This window comes from Oreochromis niloticus, linkage group LG11, assembly GCF_001858045.2.
Source record: "Oreochromis niloticus isolate F11D_XX linkage group LG11, O_niloticus_UMD_NMBU, whole genome shotgun sequence".
Lineage (NCBI taxonomy): Eukaryota > Metazoa > Chordata > Actinopteri > Cichliformes > Cichlidae > Oreochromis > Oreochromis niloticus.
Genome location: NC_031976.2, coordinates 11,106,483 through 11,121,650, shown reverse-complemented (window position 1 = coordinate 11,121,650; position 15,168 = coordinate 11,106,483). Strand labels below are relative to the sequence as shown.

Below are 15,168 nucleotides of genomic sequence, written 5' to 3'. Positions count from 1 at the left end.
GTGGGAGCTCGTCTAAAGCAGGAAAGCATCAACAGAGAAGTGGTTGCTTTCTCTAAAGCTATTAAGGCGTATCCGTCACATCATAGCTGCAGACAGCAATCATCTAGATAATATTATCTTGTTTAACAGATGGAAGCTCAAAACTGTGTTGCGATCCAGACGCGGCTCTGGAGTAAAATGTGTTAAAATGGGTCATAGACCATTTTCCAAAACTTCATACGATGTTCCCATAAATTAGTGATGTAATCCATTCAAAAATCTCCATCCAGTTTTGAAATCTATTCACTTTTTATGTATTTTTGCCCCCAATGTAATTTGGCCTAGATCACATTAACTGAATGAACGAGAAAAAATGTGGTGGTATTATGTGATTGTAGTGCATAAACAGACCTTGTGACTTCATACTGTCATGTTAGGATTTGATGTTCACTGAAGATGACTAATAATATTGTTATAAATCAGTTCTTTAACAATGAATTTAACAGAGTAATTCCTCTGATATCTCCCTCATATAGTGATACAGAGCTTTGCTACTGCTGCTAAATTACGAACATGCTCAGCTGGCAGCAGTTCTAATGCAACAGATGCTGTAGCCTATGAGACAAATCCTCTTAGTGCATTTTGTAATTTGATTGTAGATGAGTCAGTCTGTTAGCCATGTTCCTCATCTCTGTGTCTAAAATGGTTTATGGACTGCATGGATGACCACTTCACTGCACACTGAGGATACTGTTAAAAGGATTGACATTGTTTGAGTGTTACCATCCCATGTGAATACAACCGATCATTTTTTGCTCTTTACACAGTCTTTAACATAACCTTGATTAGCTCAGTCGCCTTAGCAAGTCCTAAAAAAGATTATGAATATGTTGAATATGTATTATTGTGGTTGTTGTTGTTGGAATTTTAATAATACATACACGCTGTATATTTCAGAATTGAAAATTACCTTGGCGATCTCTGTGCAACAGCGCCTCCTATCCTCCGCTGCCGTTCACAGCAGGCTGTCTGTTAGTATCACCCTTCTTAGCAGACTCCTCCTCCGCCATTTTTGACTGTAAACATCCTGTCGATTTTAAAAGGACAGCGGTGAGCGGGAGGAAGGCGACTGGCGCCATCTTGGCTGTTTTAATGAGTACAACAGGGAAGAATTTGCTGGGAGAAATAACTTAATCATTGGGGTTTCGCTCAAGAGGGGATACTGTCGGTAAGTGTGTTTGCAGCGGAAATATTTGGGCGCAGTTTTGTGTATTTTACAATAGGAAGTAAGCATGCATGTGTGAGTTTATTCACTGCGGCCTTCAGTGTAAAAGCAGCCGTTAGCCAGCAGTTAGCGATAGTATTGTGCTAGTGTAGAGGGAAAAAGTATGGGCGCCTTGTTCCTGTGCGCTTCACTTCCCCCCCTCATGTGCTTCGCTTATGGTCTTGCCATTTTATAAAAAAATTGTGGTTTTGCTCAAATTAAGTTAATTCAGTTTGATCCACATTTTCTGCTTCACCGCGAAGCTGCTCACTGCTTCTTTTGTAGTTAGCTGCTGGCTAATTTAGTTCATCCCACTTGATGGCGCCGGCTATTTGCTGGCGCAGACCACTCTTTGGCGCTTTTAACGTGTTAAACTGTCTGAAGTCCGTGTTCAAAGACGCGTGGGGCTTTTCTAGTTAATTATTGCATTTGGGAAATGTAAAACTTTGTCGTATTATTGAAGTTAAGCGCCGCCAAAGTGTGACTTTCCACAGATAGACATGTGCATTTACAGTGTTTGCCCCAGAGAGTGGGAAATAGGCGGAACTTGAATGAAGTCACGGCGCATGTTTTGATAACGTTCAAATCTCACTTTCTATGTGTAGTTAGTATCTTACCAGCAGTAAGTAACAATTAAAGTTGCATAACTTTAATTTATTTGTAACAAAAAAGTATACGAAGTGCTTCGAGGGAGCTCAATTGGATTTTAGAGTTAATGTAAGTATGAAGTAGCTACGGTAAATCCAGCTAGCAAGCCCCCTGCTTAATATGAGCGGCGGCTTTCGAAGTTGTCTCAAAATGTTAATTTGATATATAATAGACCGCTGTTTATTAAATAGAAGCATGCTGATGGCATTATTATTTAAATATGGGATAGTGTCTTAACGGCTCATGCGACTTGTTGCCCAACTCAGGCTTGGTGGCCTGGTTAAGTTTTGGATCTCTATTCCACAACATGCATGAGTGTCCATCCGTTTTATTTGTAATGGCTTGTTTTGTTGGAACATCAAGGTTTTATGTAATTAAGCAATAGGATTTATTTTGGCTTAAATATTCAGCATATTTCTGAACAAATGATAGTTACAGCGTATTACTAAGTAATAATTCTGTGCAACTATCCAGTGGTGTTTTCTTCGACTTTTTAAAAAAATAGATTTGACTCTTAATCCCACATCAAGAACAGTCAAAAGTGTTGAGGGTTGTATTGTTGAAGTAGGGCAAGAGCTGCATTTTTTTTTTTTTTTTTTAAACTACTTTATTATGTTTACAGGTAAATTATACCACAGGGTGAGCGTGTGACCCAGGAGAAGCAGGGCAATGTTCTACGCCCACTTTGTCCTCAGCAAACGTGGGCCGCTGGCCAAGATCTGGCTGGCGGCCCATTGGGACAAAAAGCTGACCAAGGCCCATGTGTTTGAATGCAACCTTGAGAGCAGTGTGGAGAGCATCATCTCACCCAAGGTAACACAACAAAAATAGTCTCAGGTATTCTGGTGGTTCTACTGTAGACTTCTTAGTCCACTTTCTATGCTTGTTTTGATCTTGAGCTGGTGAAATACTAAAACAGGACAAATAACCCTGTAAAAATGAATTTTCTTTGAGCATTTTGGGCACTTTTGTTTTTTAGGTGAAGATGGCATTGCGTACATCAGGCCACTTGCTCCTTGGGGTGGTGAGAATTTACCACAGGAAGGCCAAGTATCTGCTTGCTGACTGTAATGAAGCTTTCATTAAGATCAAAATGGCTTTTAGACCAGGTAAGGCAAATTTTTTTCTGTTTCTTGAAGTTTTGATCGGTTTTCCCCAAACAAATAAAAACATTTTCCAGCCCATTGCTGTGGTACTGACTTTCATCCATTGTACTACACCTCATAAATAAGAAGCACATATAAAGTTGTGTGTTTAAAACTACGTTGCTGCTTGTCTGTGTTCAGGTGTAGTGGATCTACCTGAGGAAAACAGAGAGGCAGCGTACAATGCTATCACCTTACCTGAAGAATTCCATGACTTTGACCAGCCACTTCCAGATCTGGAGTAAGTCAACTATGTAAACGACTCTTATTTCGTAATTTCTACCAAATACTTTTGTCATTTGTAGGATGCACTGTAAGGTCTGTGTTTTCAGTCCTTGGTGTTAAGTATGACAGCAATGCATGCCTCCAATTTTTGCTTTTATCAACCATTTTTATTGTCAGTAGAGCCCATCTCATTGCACAAGTGCCATTATTACACAGATTGATTGTTCAATAACAGAAAGATGAAAACTTTGTAAATAAGAGCAGCTATTTGGTGATTCAAACAGTGGTGACAGAGACCAACACGGGCTACTGTAGCTAAATGAATTCTGTATACTACATAGAAAAATGCAGTTCTGCAAGTTGTTGTTAATTGCAGTACAAAGTTATTTATGTATGTATGTGTGTGTGTTTATTTATTTGAAATACAAGTATATTGAGTTTCAGTGATGGGCTTACATGGAGGCTTTATAATAACGTCATAGGCAACTGTTCGACTCATCTCTAATACCTTTGTTTGCTTTCTCCTTCAAATAGTGACATAGATGTTGCTCAGCAGTTCACCCTGAACCAGAGCAGAGTAGAGGAGATCACCATGAGGGAAGATGTCGGCAACCTGAGCCTCTTGCAAGACAATGACTTTGGTAGGTCATTATTTATGTCCTCATGTGTACACACACACACACACACACACACACAACCCAACCCAACCCAACCCTGGTAATGGTCACCACACATGGCAAATTTAGATTTACTAATTATATCTTGGTTATCCATTGGAGTTTGAAATGTTTAATTCATTTCTGTGTAATGAGAAATGTGGTGTATATTTTATAATAATACTCTGCTGTACTCCTCAGCTGACTTTGGCATGGACGACCGAGAGATGATGCGTGATGCCAGCACATTTGAGGAGGATATAATCCATGGTGCGACGGCTTCTAACCTGTTGCTTGAGGCTGAACCTGGTCCAGCTAATCTTCCTGACAAATCCAACCACATGGAGTATGATGACTTTGGGGATGGCTCTATGGGCAACAGTGATGGGGGGATGCTGGGTGAGAAACATATTTGTTTACACATTGGGATCTGGTGACCGCATCATCATCATCATCACAGCCACATCATTCTCATACTTGGCAAACAATTCTTGTTCTGTGAGATATGATAAGATGATAAAGTTAAATGTATTATTTCTCAGTTGACAAACTGCTGAGCTCTGAAGACGGCGGCGGTATCTTTGACGATCCTCCAGCTATCACAGAAAGTGTCATGATGCCTCCAGATCATGGTGATGATGAGGATGACTTTGACAACCTCCAGTCACGTAAGTAAAACAAAATTGTAGAAACTATGGTTATAAAACTCCTCAGTTGTGTGCCGTTATAAGTGACCATATTGCCTCTTTTGATGTGTGTGTCCAGCGGGCCCAGACAGCCCAGACTCAGGTCCACCAGAGCCCCTGCCTGCCATGGCTGACCAGACCGAACAGACCACTCTGGTTCACAATGAGGAGGAGGCCTTTGCCCTGGAGCCCATTGATATCACTGGTAAGTCCCTGCTCTTTTGTCGAGATGAAAGGCTGTATTAAAGAGGATTAAAAAATTGAATTGAATTCTTTATTTATTATTCTTTTGTAGCATTACAGTTTTACTCTTTTTAATTGCGCTCCAGAAACAGAAGGGCCTCTATAGTCAATGCTGCATAAACACACTCGCTCTGCAATTTTAAATGCTTAAAAGTGATTAGTTTATGGCAATAAGCACCAAGTAGCCACAAAATTAAAACCAACTACAGATAAAGTTAATAACATTACACTTTTTCTTTAGTGCTGTGATAGCTTTTCTATTTAATGACTCTAGTTGTACTGAGAAATTTGAAGGCAGTGCTGCAAATTAATGGGAATGCAGAAAGGCTCAAATTTCTGTAATATTGATATATAATTGGCTCAGAGAGAAATTAACTTTTAGTTTTACTTGTGTATATTTTGCAGGATGAGTTGTTAATTGCAGGTGTACACAGGTTTGATAGGAAGCTCATTTCCTCACTTCCAGTAAACATGCTTAGTGTAATACATTCTTACTGTCTTTAGGTAGTAAAGTGCAGGAAATGGACTATATAGAGTGGAAGCCTGAAAATACAGTGCAGGCTGTATTTACAGACATATAGTACAAATTAATTAAATGTGCCATTTGTGTATACAGCTGGAGTGATTACAACAGAACCATGTCTGCTTGGTGTAACAAACATAGGGAAAAAAACTACACACAGCTTTAACATCATTAAGCACTCATTGTAATAATTTAAAGTTGTAATTTTAATTGTAGGGCAGTTATGGTGAAATAACCATTGTGAACTTATTTTTTTTTTCTTGTTTCTTTTCAGTTAAAGAGACCAAGGCCAAGCGTAAAAGGAAACTGATTGTGGACAGCGTGAAGGAGTTGGACAGCAAGACCATCAGAGCCCAACTGTCTGACTACTCAGATATTGTCACCACCCTGGACCTCGCCCCTCCCACTAAGAAGCTTATGATGTGGAAGGAAACTGGAGGAGTGGAGAAGCTCTTCTCTCTGCCTGCTCAGCCCCTCTGGAATGCCAGGCTGCTCAAGGTAACAAATGCTTGTGATAAATATTCATGTATTTGTGGGTAAATGCACACACGCAATTAGAACTAACACAGACTTTCAGCTGCCTGTCTGAAATCACTGCTAAGGAATATTAGCACTTTGCTGCTTTCACAACAGCAGTCCAATTCTCCAAGTAGGTCAGCCTCAGTTGCTGTGTAATGGAAAGGGAAAGGAGATGGAGTTGATTTATAACATAGTATTTTTTTCATTGGCATTCTGTTCAGAGTGGGATTTAAAATGAGAGCATTGAAGGAGGTGGAGGAAGTGATTGTTTTTGCCTCTTTCCCTGTCCTTTAACACTGACGTTACTGCTTCTGAATACTAAATAGAAAACGTGTCAATGCATAATTTAGGACAATTTCCTTTTGTCTCACATGAGTGCTCCCCAACAGATCTGCATTTTTGTTTTTAATACTAACTTGTCATATAGTGGTTTTTAAATTAAAAAAAAAAAAAAAAAGTAACATTCCTCCCTCTCGCAAGTTTTTTTTAACTTTTACATATCCGATACCAGATGTTCACACGTTGCCTGACGCCTCTGGTGCCAGATGAGCTGAGGAAGAGGAGGAAGGGAGGCGAAGCAGACAGTCTGGATGAGTTCCTCAAAGAACTGGAGAACCCAGAGGTGCCTAGAGACGAGGTCTTAACTCAGCACAGAGATGTTACTGGTAAGTCCTGCTGGAAATGACGAGAGGAGATCATGTCATTGGTTGTGTGAAAGCCTCAGAAGGGAGACCATCTTTCATCAAATAAGGTGGTGTTCACCTCGACTGTTGTTATTACTTTCAATTAATCTCTTTCTTTGTGAGATGAGATCATTTTTATCTTTTAAAAACTTTGAACGGGCGATTCATGCTTTCATTATAGCCCAGCTGGACTATTGTAACTCCTTATATGCTGGAGTCAGCCAGACCTGCCTGGCAAGGCTGCAGTTGGTCCAGAATGCTGCAGCTCGTCTTCTGACACGTACTAAGAGATGTGAGCACATTTCCCCGGTACTTGCCTCCCTTCATTGGCTCCCTGTCCGCTTCAGAATTAATTTTAAAATTTTATTGTTGACTTACAAAGCCCTGAATGGACAGGCTCCTGGGTATTTGTCTGACCTCTTGCAGACTTATACCCCCCTTAGGTCTCTTAGATCAAGTGATCTTTTGCTTTTAGCTGTACCAAGGTCGAGGCTGGTTCATCGAGGTGATCGAGCATTTGCAGTCGTAGCGCCTAAGCTGTGGAATAATTTACCCCTACACATCAGACAGGCTCGTACTGTCAGTCTTTTTAAATCATATCTTAAAACACATTTTTATTTACTGGCTTTTAATACAGCATGAGAGTTATTTGTTATTTGTTAATTCATATTTGGTGTTTGCTTTTAATACTCTAAGTTGTTTTATTATGTATGTTCTATTCTTGTACAGCACTTTGGTCAACGCTCCTGTTGTAATTAAATGTGCTATATAAATAATTAAACTATTAAACTATTAAACTATTGTGTCCCTCAGACCAGCCTATCATGGAGGAGCCCAGCATACTGGCAGCCTCTGCAATGGAGAGCAGCAGAACAGCCTTGGATGAAACTGTCATGCCCCCTCCCTCCACCCCCCGTGCAGTCAAACGCAAGGCTTTTGACAAAGACAGCACCCTTCCTGTGAATATCTATTTTCTCTTTTAAAAAAATAAAAATTATTTATGCTGTAAAATCACCAAAATTACAGATGTCTAGTTTACCTTTGCATTTCGTATAACAATGTCCTGTTGTTTGTATCTAAAATGTATATAATGGACAACTGATTCTTGTTAGATTTTCAGTTCTTAAACAGTGTTTTCCTAGACCATGCTTAAAGATTTCACCTGGTTAGGGTCACATTTGTGTTAAATGTTATTTATTAGAAAGGTTCCAACAGATGAAGTTGTTTTGAATGTGTTGAAACATCAAAAATGGGTCCAGTTGTAGAAACAAAACATTTCAGGTTACTGCATTTTATGTTAACTGGGTCCTGATTTTGATGTTTTCTGCTTTCCTTTCTTTTTTTAGATGACTCCATTGGAGCCGCAGCAGCAGTTGGCTGACCGCTCAGTCGTGCCTCAGAGGTTAGACATGCCTCAGGTGGAATTGCCCCCAGAGGAGAGCAGTCTCAACCTCACAGAGCTTGTCCCTGAACTCAACCTTCTTGGGGAGAAGGAAAAAGACAAGAAGGATGAAAGTGATGAAGAGGAGGTGGGTGGAAATAGCCTATTCTTTTATTTATTTACATGCAAAACTGGAGAATTTGTAGTTGACAGTGTTGCCAATTTGTCCAAAGTTCCCAGTCAAGAGAAGTAGTTTTTCTGTCTGTGTTTCTATACATGTCTGGACCAGTTGATGCTAATCTTTGTTTGTTTGTTTGGTTGGTTGGTTGGTTGGTTGGTTGGTTGGTTTTTTTTGTACTTTAGGAAGAGGAAGGACAGGGTGGAGATCAAGATCAGGAAGAGAAGAGATGGAACAAGAGAACCCAACAGATGCTGCATGGTCTCCAGGTAAGAAAGCTGTTATGGTGCTTACACATTTCTAAAAATGGAATTTAAATAACTAAGCCTGTTAGCAAGTAATAATTAGAAGGCTGTGGGCAGTTCACAGAGTGCTTAAAAAAACAAAAAAAAAACAAAAAAACAACTAACCATTTTTACTTGCAACATGGTATGGATTTAAATTTGAGACATGGTAGTCTTTAAGAACTTTTCCTCATGAAATGACCTCAGCAGTGAGAATCATCTCAAAGTTGTGTTATGTTTGATCATACATATATTTAATGCTTTTGTCTCATAGCGCGTCATGGCTAAGACTGGCGCACAGTCTGTTAGTCTGCTGGACTTGTGCCGGAACAACAACAGGAAGCAGGCAGCCGCCAAGTTTTACAGTTTCCTCGTCTTGAAGAAGCAGCAAGCCATCGAAGTGACCCAGTCTGAGCCCTACAGCGACATCATTGCCACAGCTGGACCAAAATTCCACCTTATTTAGACATTGGAAGAACCAACAAACACTCTGCTTGCAACAGGCATACATTTTTGATTACTCAACTATTTGCCTTTTTATTTTGTGTTTTCCTGATGGCCCCCCACTTTTTTTTTTTTTTTTTTTTTTTTTTTTTTCCTTCTTCCCTGGTGAAAGGAGGGATTAGGCGCGAATGGGTTGGAAACTTTTTAAAATAACAGATTTTACTGTACTACAGATTGAATCATGCAGTATTCTTGGTTCAAATGGAGCGAGGAAGAATGTTTAACAGAATATTTATAAAGCAACATTTTTCAGTCACCAATTTGTAAGCTGTTATGTTAAATTTCTATTGTCTGGTTATTCCACGAGTTTTGTATCATTGCCCCTGTTTCAACTGAAATATTGCAGATTTTAGATAAAGCCCCCCAGTGTATTTTTCAATAAAACATCCTGTAATGACTGTCCATGTTCTGCAAAGGTACTGTTTTATTGCTCAGAAGTGTAACCTTTTCCCATCCTCTCCTTGTTGCACTTGTTCTTTGAAAAACAAAATGTTTAATCTGTTTTAAAAAAAATTGGTCGATCTTACCTGGCATTAAATATCACGTATCAGATGTATAATTCAGGAAGTTTGTCGATTAAGTTTCATGTAAATTTCTTTTTTGTACCTTTAAGTTTATGCTTATTCACCTCTTTGCATTATATAACTAGGTAATGTCCTTGTTACAGTTAAGTTCATTATCCCACCTTTTTAGTCTTTGGGTAACTTCTAGTTGTGATACATCTGTAAAGATTTGAAATAAAGTGTTTTAAGTACTTTGATTATTAACAGGAGAGTATTGATTCACCTTAAATTCAAAGGCTCATTTCTGCTTTCAGTCTTTCCTTGTAGCTTGACCATGTAAAGAAAGCACTGAAATGCAATAACCAGAGACTGGGATCAAAAATACTAAATTTTACAGTTTGTGGGCATAGATGTCATGGAAATGTAGGGCCTTTAATGGTTTTAAACTTGGTAAGAAAAATCATTAAAAGGGTGGAACAATTGTATAGTATACATCTTTAATGACTTAAAAATTTGGTTCAAAAGTTTTAATGTATTTGGGGTTTTCTTGAATGTAAACGGAGTCAAAATTATATGCTCAAGTGTGTGTGTTAGCTAGCCGTTAGCAAGCTCCACCAGATGCTTTTGGTAGCCATCAACAAGCTTCTGACATAATTTTGGCAGGATATTTGACCAGTCCTCTTTAAAGGGTTGGTAGAGTTTATTTAAGCTCAGGAATGGCTTTGGAGAGGCCTTTCTAGAAGATTAATGTTAGATTGCTTTATCTTTTATTCAGATTTGGTGTGTTTTGGGGATTGTCCTATTGAAATGGCAACTAACCATGTAGCTGTTGATTAGTCCTCTTCATTCACTATTCCATCTGCTTTGTGCAATGCAATATAACACTGCCAGCAAAATAGCCCCATATCGTGTTGCTACCACCACCATGCTTGATAGCTGGTACAGTGTTTTTAGGATTGAAAACCTCACCTTTACTCCTCCAAACATACCTATTGTCATTGTTACCAAATAGCTCAGACTTCTCATCTGACCACCAAACCTTTCTCCAGAAGGCATTTGTCTTGTCCATCTAGACAACTGCAAAATTAAGTTAAGCTAGACGGTTGATTTTAGGGCAGGGACTTGACAACCTCTTACTTTGTGGTGATGTAAAACTGTGGATAGTTTCCATTTCATGGCGGGCTTAAGCTTTGATGGTTCATGGGTTTTCCTGAACGCCCTAAAACATTCTAAACAATCCATATATGTATATATATATATATATATTTCTTCTATATATGTTTTTATGTTCTATACATGTTTTTTTCTTTAAAGTCATTAGTATACTTTACAATCAAAGAAAAAGAACAGTTCAAAGACAGCATTAAAAGCCCAAAAGCACCATGTAGTTCATGCACATCATGAGTGCATGTGAACTTCTGACCACAACTGTGTGGGGATTGCTCCTTCATTTTATTTTGTAGCGCCGGTTGTCAGCATATATCATTTTAGGGCACTTGTAGAAAAATATGATTTTACAACTCCGACGCGCTAAATAATAATAATAATAATAATAATAATAATGATAATAATAATAATAATAATGATAAAAACTTCAACTGGAACTTCTAGAGCAGAAATGGATCGGATTCTCAGCCTTTGTTTCTACACGGACAGGAAAACTGGCGTATCGTCACCGGAAACGTCCGTCGCCGAGCACTTTCCTTCCTTTTTCCGCGTGGAGCGCAACATAGATGGCATCGCGTAAGGAGTCCACCTCAGTATCCAGCACAGCGATGGCTTCTACTGGCGGCACTTTGGACTCTCCGGTAAAGCAGATCCAGATTGAGGGACTGGTAAGTGTTAGTGTGGGTCTGTGTTGCCAGCTTCTAACGAGCGGCAGAGAAACCGGTTGTTAGCAGATGTGTGCGTTACAGTGTGAGCATCATCATGGCGGAGAGATAGTACGAGGCCCTTTCTGGTTCTGTTTAAAGGGATAAAACGTGCATGGAGCCTTGTTATTCAGTTTTTGGTTAAAAAAAAAAGAAGAAAAAAAATCTGTTTAGAGATTCCGAACTTACTAGCAGACTAATAACAGGCTAATAGTAATCGTCTTTTTGTGAGCCGGTGTGTAGGTTTCATTAAGCAACAGGGGTGTTTGTTTTTAGCACCAGGACTTCCTCGAGTATCAGAATCGTGTTATTGCCGGTGCTGCTTTTTTCTTTTTTTTTTTTTTCTTCAGTTTTTACGATGAAAAGTGTTTTAAAGGTTGCATTTGTTAGCTGTGTTTATTGTGGCAGACAACAGTACCTTCACTGGCAAATCTGACCTTTGTTATAGATCCACAGAAGGCCTGAGTGCCTTCCAACAGATCCTGTTGTCTTGATTAAATTAGGCCCTTGTTAAATAAGTCTTCTGAAGCTGAATTTGCTTTAGATAATGTTAAATCTCTTGTGGCTAGGTTAACAAAATACAGTAAATAAATTCATTTTCCCACTATTCTGCCTCTGCAGCACAAAAGCTAAGTTACTGTTCTGCCTTTCCTGTTGGGACTTGGTGATACTATTGTTCCCGAGTCTCTCTTTACATTCACACATGCTAGAGGCCTTTGTTTCAGATTTGTTCAGACCTAGGGTTCTTGGGCACATGTATTGTAACAGTGTGCTGGTTTGTGTGGCTATTGTGTGTACTTTGGACACAAAATTTACTTCCTCGCTGACTTGTTAGTAAGCTCTTACTACTGTTCATTAACAGGTAAATAGTGGAACATGTTCAAACTGGACTTGAAACAATCCATGGCCCCTTTCCTGTCCTGTAGTACCTCTGCAGAAACAGCAGAGGACAAACTTGCTTCGCTTACGTTCTCCCTCCCTCCTGCCCTGAGCTGCACTGGACACAAAGCAGCTTTTTTTTTTTAAATTCTTTTTTTCCCAGTGTTCCTGAACGCAGTAGCAAGACTTAAACTTGCCAGCTGCTGCCTTCCTTTTATCTTGCTCATTAAAGGTGCCCCAGAGTCCTAGGCTCTAATTTCAAATCTGAATATTTCACCTCCATGTGTATTATTTAGACCCTTAATGAGATTTTCTTAATTCCTTTTCTCGGCCTTATCAGCCAAACATTTTAATTGCAACACTTAAATTAAAAACAGTCAGGAAGCGCTTAGTGTGCAGCCTCATTTGAATGGAGACTGCTGAAGGAAGGGTGTCTATTTCAGGTGGCGTTATGAAATGCGCTTCACCTGAATACATTGATATGCAGCTGTTGCTGCCGTGTTGCGTCATGACCCGTCTGTCAGAGGTTTAGCTGGAGGCTTGCCCGTAGACAGCATCACCGCTGTTGTGTAGTAGAACTGAATTGTTTCCTTGCTTTTGAAGAGGTTTCAGTCACTGATGTTGCCACAGAAGTGGAGAGCAGCACTGCAGTGGGTTCCATTAAACACCTACTGAGATCACACAATTGCCTCTGTTGAGAAGAAGACTCGATGCACGTCAGACACGCGTCTTATTCTTGTACCACGAATTAAGGAAAAGTCAGAGCGCTTTGTGCAGGATATTTTGGCACTGTGATTTGAAAGTCTCACAGACTTAAAAGGCAGGGGAAAAACAAAGTAAGTTTAATCTTAACATTTCATGTAACAGTCATTTTCCACTCTCAGCAAGGAACGGTCCCCTTCTGCCCCCCTGGGGTTTTTAGATAAGCCTCAGGTTCTTGAGCCTGGGCTTGTCAGGGAGGTGTCATATAATAATGCAGCACAGATCTGCCGCCATGCACACAGGAGATGACTTGCAATCCAATACAGAATGCAGAATCATAGCTTTACATATGTTCTTCTACATAGCACAGAAGCTATACGTCATGTTTACATGCTATTTATTTTAACTTGACATTCAGAGTTACTTGATACACTTGCTGAAGCACTCACTGAGCAGGTACTTGAGCAAAAATAAAGCACGACTGCATCCGGTGCAGCTGCTCAGGTCAAACAAACTTGTATTGTTGAAATGTGAAGTAAAAAAAAGAAGAGTTGGTCAAAAAATAATCAGATTTCAAGCTGCTCACTGTTCCACAGTTGAGTTGGTTACCTTGCTGAGAGGTCGGAGGAGTGCAGCCTTTTGCCGAGCACTATTGGTCACTGTGGCTACTGCTTGTTGTTCAGTCACATCTTTAAAAAACATTAGTCCAGCCATGTTTCACCAACTAGTGCTTTAGATGTGCAAAGGGAGAGAAAAGGATGAGTTTGAAATATGAATAAAACCCTAAACAGGGAGGCTAATATCAATAAAATAGTAATAGATAACAGTGATACTCCCGTTTGTGGCAGTAGGTGGCTGTGCACACATGGGTGTGTGTGAAAAGAGGCACATCTATACCTAAAATAGTGAATATTTTAATATAAACTTTATCCACTGCTAATTAGTAGCAGGATCCCTTTGTGACAAATAACTAACAGACCGGTAATTAGCTGCCTCTCCAATGAGTCTCTTACCCCGCTGTTGGATGCCAACTAAACCATCCTGGGGAGCAGCTGGCTGTGGTGGTCCCTGTTCTGCTCCGCAGCCTTGATGGAGCGGCACATGAACCAGTTCTAAACCGGCTGCAGGTTCTGGTTAGAGTGGCCTTCCAGCTCGCAGCAGATCTTCAGAGCAGAACAAGGACTATTTTTGCCAGCGACAGTCCAAGATGGCAAAGCTGGACTCAGTCCGACCGTGGGATGAGAGACTCTGAGAGCCGTGAGAGCGACTGGTGAGCCTGCCAGGAAGGAAACACAAGATGGGAAGGGGAGTAGCTGTTTAGCAGCCACCGAACTTTCAAAATAAGACTGAGGAAATTGCTCATTAGGAAATTGCTAGTGGATTGCGTCATTCGTTTGGACAGGGAAAAGAAAATGGTGAAATGGGTAGCCAGCCAGATATTATTGGGGCGGGACCTCTGTGGGGAAACCCTGGATAAGCAGTTAATCATATGTTTTGCTGGAAATGCTGTGAATTGCTCAATCATGGCAGATTATTCTCCTAGCAATGAAAATACTACATGTCAAGGGAATTATGTGTTAGACTTTGATCTTAAATGAGATTTTAAAAAAATTAATTAAAAACGACTAAAATAAGGCATTCTTAAGGTGTATTATGGTTTCAGATGGGGTGTCTCAAACTTGAAACTGCACTCTGTTTGGTTTAGACCAGGCTGCTGTCTGGATAGATTGTGCAGCAGACAGGACACATGATATGCATAGATATCCTCACTATAAATTACCTGTATTGCTCTGACCTCTGTCCTTTCCTTTTAGTTAATTTTTTGGATTATTTGTCTCCCCACATTGCTGCAACTGCTCCCATCGGTCGTTGCCAGAGTCAGTGGCTGCTATACATCAGTCTTGGACTACTTCACATTACACGCCAGACTTGGCCTAGCAAAATCAAACATGTTTGAGAAAGATCTCACCACGCCAGCAGGCGAAAGCTGGCAGATGAAGTGGGAATCTGCCGTGGTCTTCATCCGTGGCTTAACCCAACAGACGACTCCTGCCACACAAAAGTGTTTTCTCTGTCAAATATTTTGCAGCCGGCGTTGAGTTTAGAGTTCGTTCACACTTCAGCAACGCAAAAAAGAAAAAAAGGGTAAAAAAAAAACCTCATTACGCGATCGTCTCTCTTGCTGTACTTTCTCATAACTTGAGCCCCGTTGTGGCAGGAATATAAGCCCCTTTGTGTGAGCGAGGCAGAAGATTTATGATAAGAATTAAAGGCAGCCAACAGGGGATTTGGACC

General features: G+C 40.0%; 2 protein-coding genes across 2 annotated transcripts in view; both read left to right on the top strand.

Moving 5' to 3' along the window:
- The first annotated feature begins 1,054 nt into the window (after positions 1–1,054).
- On the top strand, positions 1,055–9,685 carry LOC100710134 (double-strand-break repair protein rad21 homolog). Its single transcript, XM_003443665.5, has 14 exons — positions 1,055–1,207; positions 2,514–2,704; positions 2,871–3,000; positions 3,178–3,277; positions 3,796–3,902; positions 4,119–4,316; positions 4,460–4,585; positions 4,683–4,808; positions 5,644–5,867; positions 6,400–6,553; positions 7,385–7,530; positions 7,918–8,100; positions 8,316–8,399; positions 8,689–9,685. Exons 2-14 carry the CDS (start codon positions 2,561–2,563, stop codon positions 8,878–8,880), a joined length of 1,914 nt encoding a protein of 637 aa, XP_003443713.1. The 5' UTR covers positions 1,055–1,207; positions 2,514–2,560; the 3' UTR covers positions 8,881–9,685.
- Positions 9,686–11,100: 1,415 nt separating this feature from the next.
- Positions 11,101–15,168, top strand: part of LOC100709867 (eukaryotic translation initiation factor 3 subunit H) — a 57,875-nt gene continuing 53,807 nt past the window's right edge. The window contains exon 1 of the mRNA XM_003443664.5: positions 11,101–11,256. Coding sequence (XP_003443712.1) covers positions 11,155–11,256 — 102 coding nt within the window. The 5' untranslated portion in view covers positions 11,101–11,154. The remainder of the gene's footprint in view (positions 11,257–15,168) is intronic.

Excerpts from the sequence above, each read along its gene's own strand:
- LOC100710134 (XM_003443665.5), top strand. The coding sequence starts at position 2,561 with ATGTTCTACGCCCACTTTGTCCTCAGCAAACGTGGGCCGCTGGCCAAG. Across the intron at positions 3,903-4,118 it reads CTTGCAAGACAATGACTTTG|CTGACTTTGGCATGGACGAC; the intron begins GTAGGTCATTAT and ends TGTACTCCTCAG. Across the intron at positions 6,554-7,384 it reads TCAGCACAGAGATGTTACTG|ACCAGCCTATCATGGAGGAG; the intron begins GTAAGTCCTGCT and ends TGTGTCCCTCAG.